The sequence below is a fragment of the Nicotiana attenuata genome, chromosome 2 (assembly GCF_001879085.1).
Source record: "Nicotiana attenuata strain UT chromosome 2, NIATTr2, whole genome shotgun sequence".
NCBI classification, from domain to species: Eukaryota; Viridiplantae; Streptophyta; class Magnoliopsida; order Solanales; family Solanaceae; genus Nicotiana; species Nicotiana attenuata.
In genome coordinates this window covers 55,589,818-55,598,668 of record NC_031990.1, presented here as the reverse complement: position 1 = coordinate 55,598,668, position 8,851 = coordinate 55,589,818, and the positions used below count along the sequence as shown (strand labels likewise).

Genomic DNA, 8,851 nt, shown 5'->3' with positions numbered 1-8,851 from the left:
GGGGGGGGGCAAAGAAATGGAAGGTTGAAGATTTTCCCTGGAAGAGGCACCGAGAAGCCTACGGTTATCAATTCAACATGATCAAGCCGAATGCATACAATTCATGAGAGGATAGACCCTTTGCTATGCCTTCTACCCAAATTGTTTCAGAAGTTTAAGCTTTTTCTGACTTTCCAGGCGTGAAGAAAGATCGGCAGATTTCTTTTTAGTGTCCTCTAACTCTTTCTCAAGCTCCTCTATCTGTGTCAATCCAACCGGACAGAATAAAATTGAGACAAATATGTTAGATAGAAAAGGTGGCATCACTAGACTAAGTTCAATAACATGCTCCGCATGGAAGTGCTACATACTGTACGTTTCAACTCGGTTTCCCTTTGGATGTATGACTCACACCTGTCGAACAAAGATTCAAAGTGTTAAACTGGTAGGACCAATCAGTTTAGTTGCTAAACATTTTGTGATCACACGAGGAGGCCAAAAGGACGAGAAGCTTATATCTTTAAATCTCCAAGGCAAATTTAAGTGCAAAACCAAATCCAAAGGTTCAAAACATTAATCATGTACTCATATTGGAAGGCTCATGCCACAAGAAGCAACATGCGGTTGTCACTCATCCATTTATCAACAAACTCGAGAGGAAACAGTAGCATGAATTCTGCAGAATCTTCTTCCCCTCAAATTCAATTGCTTTACGCTGCAACCCTTAATCTTTTTTTTTAAATAATGGTGGTATCCATGCCAGCTTACGCACACCTGAACTAACCCACAGGGTACTTGTTGCCTTGCACCAAGTGCCAGACAATTCTGTCTACCAAGGCTTAGATATATGGGAAGAATCACCTAGCATTTTCTGTCTCTATTGGGATTTCAGTTCAATTCTTTCATGGTCCATTCCAAGCTTCATTGATTGCTAGACAATGATTTTCCTGCCACCCACCATGTTGAAGGCTTTTATTCTGTTCTAATGAAGGAGATGACTTTTTACATCACATCATGATTCTTTAATTTCCATCAGAACTTGTCAACGATTAATCATGTGCAGCTCCTACAATGTATTTTCTGACCAGGTTTGACAATACTGGCAGAGCGGGCCAAAGATCGTTCATATTCTGCTGTTTTGTTATATTTCGTGGTTATAACTGTTTAGCTTGTCTTAGCACAAGGTACAGGGTTTGCCTGGTAAGCCAACCCAGGCCACGACCCTTCATTTTTTGCATCGTGACACTTTGTCAACAAGAATGAGCAACGAGAGAACCAGAAGATAAGCCCGAAAGCATAACTAACAAACGAAGAAGAGACGCACCAAAAGAAGGAAGTAGTTATTGAAAAGAAAAAGAAGAGAGAGATTAGTAACAGAAAAAAAGCAATTGCAAGCCAAAGAAGGACACAAACGAAAATCACACTAATGCAGATGTAGAAGAGTTCTACAGTAGCAAAAGGCTTAAAATTTGTTCTCTTCCTTCAACTTTTTGATAACAAATATATGATATTGCTAAACACTATCTAAGGTCATTTTTGTACTAAGATTTTATCTGACTACTCCAGCATAGCATACGTAGGACAAAGATTTCAATTTGGCCTACAATTCCCTAATAGAAATACAATCTGGGTGGATATAATCCCACCTTATCCAATATGGCCAAGAATCCTGTTATCAACGATCCAATCTGAAGAGATACACCCACCTTATTCTATATGAGGTACCAAATGACTCTTTTAAGTGTATAAATTCATCATTGATTAATCAATTATGCAAGGTTAACTATATGCCATGAGGCTGTATCTTAAAGAGGGCATATTTTTAAAGAAGCATGTACCTCCTAAAGAGTTGGATATTCTCTTCACAAATCTGATCAATTGACATGCAACTTGAACTGGCTAGTTGTGTATCTTTTTGAACAGATCCCTGCAAATGTTCCATTAAAGAAAAAAAATGAAACATTCAACCCCGTTTTTGTGCTGTTATAATAAATTGACATTATTCAACCAGACATTTGATAACTTTAGGAACATGAATGTAGTCACATTAACTTCTCAACCATGCAAAACCAGCATAGACGATAAAGTAACTCAAATAAATGCCGAGAAAAGAAAGAACCAGGTCCTACAGTTGCATTCCCTGTGATAGGTTGTACAGCTGGCAATTCCCTACTGGAATTGGTTCTTCCCACTTTGTCACTCTGCACAGAACGGAAATCTGGCCTGGGATGAGCTGCAAGGCCGGTAACTGGCTGATAGTTAATAGTTGGCGACTGTATTTGAGCATTAGCCGCTTGCTCTCTCTGAAGATTTTGCAAATGTGGTTCAAGAGGCTTCAGTCCTATCAGGTGACAATGACCTTTCCTGCATTATGATCACAAGAGACATGACTACATCACAAGTTGGGAAGTACTACTAGTTTAGTGACTAACACTGATAAAATACAATGATGATGAGAAATTACAATTTTGGCAGTAGTTTTGTAGAAGGAATAGTAGGTAGATGGAACAGACGGTGTGGATTAAAAGGAATGCTCCCAGAATTATGAAAATTTTGGGAATCAAAAGTGATGTAGCAAAGGAGGAAATCTTGTCAACACTGACAAAAATTGGGAAGGACAGGACCGTCCCCAAGAAATTCTCTCCATCTCCTTCTCCACATTCTAATAGAAAACGAGGAAGCTATGAGGTTAAAAATTTGGTTTGTCACATCAATTATGATGGTTGTGTTAGCAGTGGTAAAGGAAGGTCGGTCCCCAGGATTTGTATCGAATGAAGATCAATATCCTATCCTGGAATGTTCATGGACTTAACTCCATGGATAAATTGGTCACTTGAATTCCCTATTCAGAATATGGAAGCCTGATATTATTTTCCTTCAAGAAACAAAAATTGAGCAGTGGAACATCGAAATGGCGCGCAAATTGTGGGCTGACCGTTGGGTGCAATTTTTGGCGCTGGAAGCAGATGGCACTAAAGGGGGCAGTGTTATCAAAGGCGAAAAGCGCAAAAAAGCTCTAAGGTCCGTTGGGGCTTTAAGCGCAAAGCGCAAATAAAGCGTGGGCTTTAATGAAAAAAGGCGCAACGGGAGAAAAAGTAAAAATATGCACAGTAGTCCAAGAATAATCATTATAAGCATGAATAACCAACATATGGACAAAGAAATTTAAAAAAAAAAAATTCAGGATAAAGTGAAATATCAATTGTTTAAGGTCGCCTTTTCAGGATTACACTCATTGGCAAGGAAAAGTATGTGTTAGAGCTTTGATGCGACACTAAAGCGCCCACAAAGCGAGGCGAAGCGCTCAACGTGTTTTGAGCCTGGCTACAGGGCTTAAGCGCGCTTTAAGCGCGCCTTTGACAACACTGAAAGGGGGTATTGTTTTTCTTTGGGACAAACGACTTTGGTCAGCCACCTCCCTGCTTAAAGGCTACTCTTCAGTTTCCATCTCTTTCTCCAGTGTTCTAACTAGTTTTTCCGGTGTTATCTCGGGCGTTTATGCCCGCTCAGTAGAGCAGAAAGGCAAGACCTTTGGCTGGAATTAGCTGCTGCCAGAGGTTTACAAAAGGGTCCTTGGGTTATTTGTGGAGACTTCAATGTCACTAGATTCCCGTCGGAACATAGACACAATCATAGTAGCTCTCCTAGTATGTCTGGTTTTTCAGATTTTGTTGAAGAAATAGAACTTCATGACCCTCCCCTGGTGGGTGGTCAATTCCCGTGGGTTAGAAGTTTCATTTCTTCCAATGTATCTAGAATTGACAGATTTTTATTTTGCTCGGCATGGGATGAATCGTTTGGTTACCAAACAATCTTTACTCCCCAAGGTCTTCTCAGACCATTCCCCTCTGCTTCTTCAATGTAATCAGTGGAATAACAATGCTAAATCTTCTTTCAAGTTTGAACATATGTGGTTGGTGTTAGAAGTCTCACTGATGATGAACTTGCTATAAGAGATGGGTACCAAATGGAGCTGGAGATGATTTCTAAACAAGAAGAAATCTTTTGGAGACAAAAGTCTAGAAGTATCTGGTTAAAACAGGGAGACAACAATACGAGTTTCTTTCATAAAATGGCAAATGCTCATCATAGATATAAACCACATTGATAACCTGGTTATTAATGGTAGGTCAGTCACGGATGAAGAATCTATTAACAACGACATTCTGGCTTTTTTCAAATCCTTGTATAGTGAAGATGAACCCTCGAAGCTCCCCTGGTCTTATCCAGACTGCCCACGCATCTCTATGGAAGATAACTTAGAACTCCAACAACCTTTTCTTGAAGAAGAGATTCTTGCGGTCTTGAAAGAATGTGAAGGAGATAAAGCACCAGCGCCAGATGGTTTCACGATGGGTTTTTATCAGAAGTTCTGGAGCGTCATAAGAAATGATTTCCTTAATGCCTTGCATTATTTTCATGAAAAAGAACATTTCCTTAGGAGTCTCAATGCTACTTTTATTGCTCTCATTCCTAAAAAAGTGGGGGCTAAAGAAGTTTGTGATTTCAGACCCATCAGTCTTGTGGGTAGCTTTTATAAGATTCTCTCCAAAGTCTTGGCAGCTAGGCTAAAGAAGATTATAGGGAAACTCATCTCTCCTCACCAATTGGCATTCATTAAGGGGAGACAGATCACTGATGCAGCCCTTATAGCCAATGAGTGTTTAGACTCTAGATCTAGACAAGGTACCCCTGCAAACTTGACATTGAGAAAGACTTTGATCACGTGAACTGGAATTTTCCCTTATCTCTTTTGGCTAATATGGGCTTTGGGCAAAAATGATCAATTGGATTTCTTTTTGCATCTCCACTGTCAAGTTTTCCATCCTCGTTAATGGTAGAGGACTCAGGCAAGGAGACTCTTTATCTCCTGTCCTTTTCATATTGGTCATGGAAGGGTTGAACTATATGATTAGGACTGCTGTACTTCAACAATGGATTAGAGGTTTTTCTCCATCTGTTAGGATTTTTAATTCTTTGTGCATATCTCATATCCTTTTTGCGGATGATACCCTCATATTATGTGATGCTGAAAGTTCTCAAATACTTTATCTGAGGGTTATTCTACTGGTCTTTGAGGCAATCTCCGGTCTTCACATAAATTTTTCGAAGAGTAAGCTTTTCCCAGTAATTGAGGTTCAGAATATCCAGTTCCTTGTTGATATTCTAGGATGCTCCATTGGCTCCTTTCCTACAACTTATTTAGGTCTCCCCCTAGGGACAAAATCTACCTCGGTTTCCATCTGGGATGGAGTTCTGGAAAAATGCGGAAAGAGATTGTCCAATTGGAAAAGGCAGTATCTTTCTTTGGATGGAAGAGTAACCCTTATCAACAGTGTTCTAGATGCTTTACCCACATATACAATGTCATTATTTCCCCTTCCCGCATCCATTTCCGATAAGCTTGACAAGGCTCGAAGGGATTTCTTATGGCGATGGAACAAGGAAAAGAAGGCTTACAACCTCGTCAAATGGAATACTGTTATTTAAGGAAATGGGAGGTTTGGGCGTTAAAAATTTGAGACTTCACAATAAAAGTTTATTGTGAAAGTGGCTTTGGCGTTTCAATTCAGAAGAAGAACCCCTCTGGAAATCTGTTATTTGCTCTAAATATGGTTTATCTTCAGCGTGGACTACTAACATCCTTTCTCCACCTCTTGGCCTCGGAGTCTGGAAACATATTAGAGCTCTATGGGATTTGCTGGGGGATCACTCTTCATTCAGGGTGGGTAATGGAAGGAAAATTATTTTTGGCATGATGCATGGCTTGGCCATTCTTCTCTGAAGGATTTGTTCCCTTTTCTTTTCAAACTAGCTTCTAGCCCTCTCTTGTCCACAGCAGATTCATGGCAGAACCAAGGGTGGTTCATCCCCTTCAGAAGGAACTTTAATGACTGGGAAGTTGAAGAATTCTCACGGCTTTTGGAGCTACTCAACACTTCTCTTCCTCTGGGCTCAAATTCAGACTCTTTTCTGGAATTCCAACTCTAAAGGTCTCTTCTCCGTTCGAAGCTGCTATCACACTCTTATCGATACACCTTCACAATCCCTTTGGCCTTGGAAGGCTATTGGAAAGTAAGGCACCTCACAAAGTCAGAAATTTTGCTTGGTTGGTAGCTCATGGAAAATGCCTTTCTCTGGACAACTTGCAAAAGAAAGGCAAAATACTTTGGAATTCCAACTCTAAAGGTCTCTTCTCCGTTCGAAGCTGCTATCACACTCTTATCGATACACCTTCACAATCCCTTTGGCCTTGGAAGGCTATTTGGAAAGTAAGGCACCTCACAAAGTCAGAAATTTTGCTTGGTTGGTAGCTCATGGAAAATGCCTTACTCTGGACAACTTGCAAAAGAAAGGCAAAATACTTTGTAATTGTTGCTCGCTACGCGGAAGGGATTGGGAAGATGTGAACCACTTATTTCTGCATTGCAGCTTCACTAGTCAGATTTGACCTTTTATTTTGTGTCATGTTGGTATCAAATGGTGCATGCCTAGGACCACGGTTGATTTTCTCCTCTCATGGCACAAACAGGATATGCATAAAGCGTCGGGTTACATCTGGAAGTCTATCCCAGCAGTAGTTTGGTGGGTCGTATGGAGAGAAATGCTAGAGTTTTTGATATCAAAAAGGACAATGTAGTTAATCTAAAGCACAAATGTATATTTTTGCTTAATTTTTGGTGCAGCATAACCTCGACAAATGTTTTAGAGTCGGAGGTGTTGGCTGAGTTTCTTAGTTCTTTACCCTCTCTGTAAAGTTATTTAGATGTACTCCTATCCAACTTTTTCTTAAAGTTGGTCCCCTCTTTACATCAATAAAATTCTTTCAGCTACCTATCAAAAAAAAATAGAGGAGAAAAGTACAGCCAAGGATACCTTAAGCTGGAAAAATAAAGTATAACCTCTACCCCACCCCCTTTTTATCTGATGGAACGTTTAATTGTATTTTCTCAGTAAGCAAGATCAAGAGGGTATAATCTTGGCAGGAGCACTGACAATCAAGACTGGCTACATGTGCTATAGCTAGCTCATGACTTGAAGCAGGGTTTGACTATGAGAGAGTTTTAAAGAAAAAGTGAGAATTACTAGATCTCTATTAGTTTAACATTTTAAGTGGGCGTTTGGGCATAAGAATTTAAAATTCCAAAAAAAAGTGGAAAAAAAAATTCAAGTGAAAATGCTATTTGAAAATTAGAGTTGTGTTTGGACATGAATATAATTTTGGGTTGTTTTTTAAGTTTTGTGAGTGATCTAAGTGAAAATTTTGTAAAACAGCTTTTTGGAGTTTTTCAAATTTTCGAGAAATTCCAAAATTCATCTTCAAGTGAAAATTGGAAATTTTATGGCCAGACACTTATTTTGGAAAAAAGTGAAAAATCTTATGTCCAAACGGGCTCTAAATCTCTCAGCATGAGCCCATTTGAATATTACTCAGATTAGCCAACAAAATGAATCAGAACCATCTGAAGTCAGACGCGAGGTCAGAATTACATGTTTAATTATTTGCTATTTTACATTTTGCAGTACAAGTTCTTCAAAACAAGCCACCCTTTGACAGCCCACTCGCGAATTGAAGGCATAATTACCACTGAACTACATCTGTTTCCCCTTTCAATCAAAAAGTATATTTATGTACTACATTGAAATTATAATTGGGTGTTTGAAGAGTCGCCACCTAACGGATTATGGTGCGTTAGGGCACCTAGAGCAATTAACTCTTAGACTAGTTTGTATTACCAGAGATTAGGGTAAGAGCTCGAAATAACCTTGAGGGGAAGGTGTTAGGCACCCCTCGCGGTCCGCAACGGTGGGTCCCGACCGAACTTAAACTATGATAATTAGTTGCTATTTACATTTTGCAGTACAAGTTCTTCAAAACAAGCCACCCTTTGACAGCCCACTCGCGAATTGAAGGCATAATTACCACTGAACTACATCTGTTTCCCCTTTCAATCAAAAAGTATATTTATGTACTACATTGAAATTACATTTGAACTGGTAAAGCTTAGTTGATTTATGTAGTACTCAGACTTGCAAATGCACACAACAAAGTACAAGCAGAACCTCTCTTTCCACAGCCCCCATTTCATCCAGAAAAAAGGAGGGAAAAAATAAACCAACAGGAATTGAAAATATGACCAACAAATTTACATAACTGAACACACAAAAAGATAATTAACTCCTGTTAAATATCTGAAATTACGGTATAGAACATACCAGTAGTCCATCACCATTTGCTTTAGCCTAGTCTCCAGCTTGAAAAACAGAGATGATCTTTCAAAATCTTGCTTGTCATGTGCAGGTTCTATGAAATTTGCTTCCAGAACACCTGAGTCAAGGGCAATTGAGTACATCATCGTCGTAATGGGTAGAGTGAGTCTGAATAGAACTTAAAATACATACCAACAACACCATTTCCTTTGGAAGAACCATCTGCAGTAACTTTCCAGAATGGCTAAGAAAACCCAGAAGAACATAATCAGCAATAGGCAATTTCAAGTTTAACTTAGAAAAGTTATCTATTAAAGTAATCACAAGTCCAGCAAAATTCATTTCAGACCAACTGCAAAGCTTGGATGCCCCTACATGCCCGCATAAATCCCAACATTTATTCATGAATTTCAAGGTCAACTCAAATGTTTGTCCTCTTTATTTTTCTCTCTTTTCCCATTGGGAGGGGGAAGGGGTTAAACTGAGGCCAAAGCAGATAAAGTTTTTGTTAACAGCTTCAGCTAAGAAAAAGAAAATCTTGTTTTGTTAAACTCTTCAGCTAAGAAAAAAAGAGATTTTGCATATAATGGTAATCAAAATGCTTTGAAAATACTCTGGTGAGGCGATTGCAAAAAAATAAATAAATAAATAAATAAATATT

At 39.0% G+C, this 8,851-nt stretch overlaps 1 protein-coding gene across 1 annotated transcript in view; it reads right to left on the bottom strand.

The window, feature by feature from the left end:
- Positions 18-8,851, bottom strand: part of LOC109210525 (protein MICRORCHIDIA 1-like) — a 26,090-nt gene continuing 17,256 nt past the window's right edge. The window contains exons 15-18 of the mRNA XM_019373953.1: positions 2,109-2,343; positions 1,818-1,906; positions 351-393; positions 18-240 (exon numbers count right to left, since the gene is read on the bottom strand). Of these exons, the coding sequence (XP_019229498.1) occupies positions 133-240; positions 351-393; positions 1,818-1,906; positions 2,109-2,343 (475 nt within the window). The 3' untranslated portion in view covers positions 18-132. The remainder of the gene's footprint in view (positions 241-350; positions 394-1,817; positions 1,907-2,108; positions 2,344-8,851) is intronic.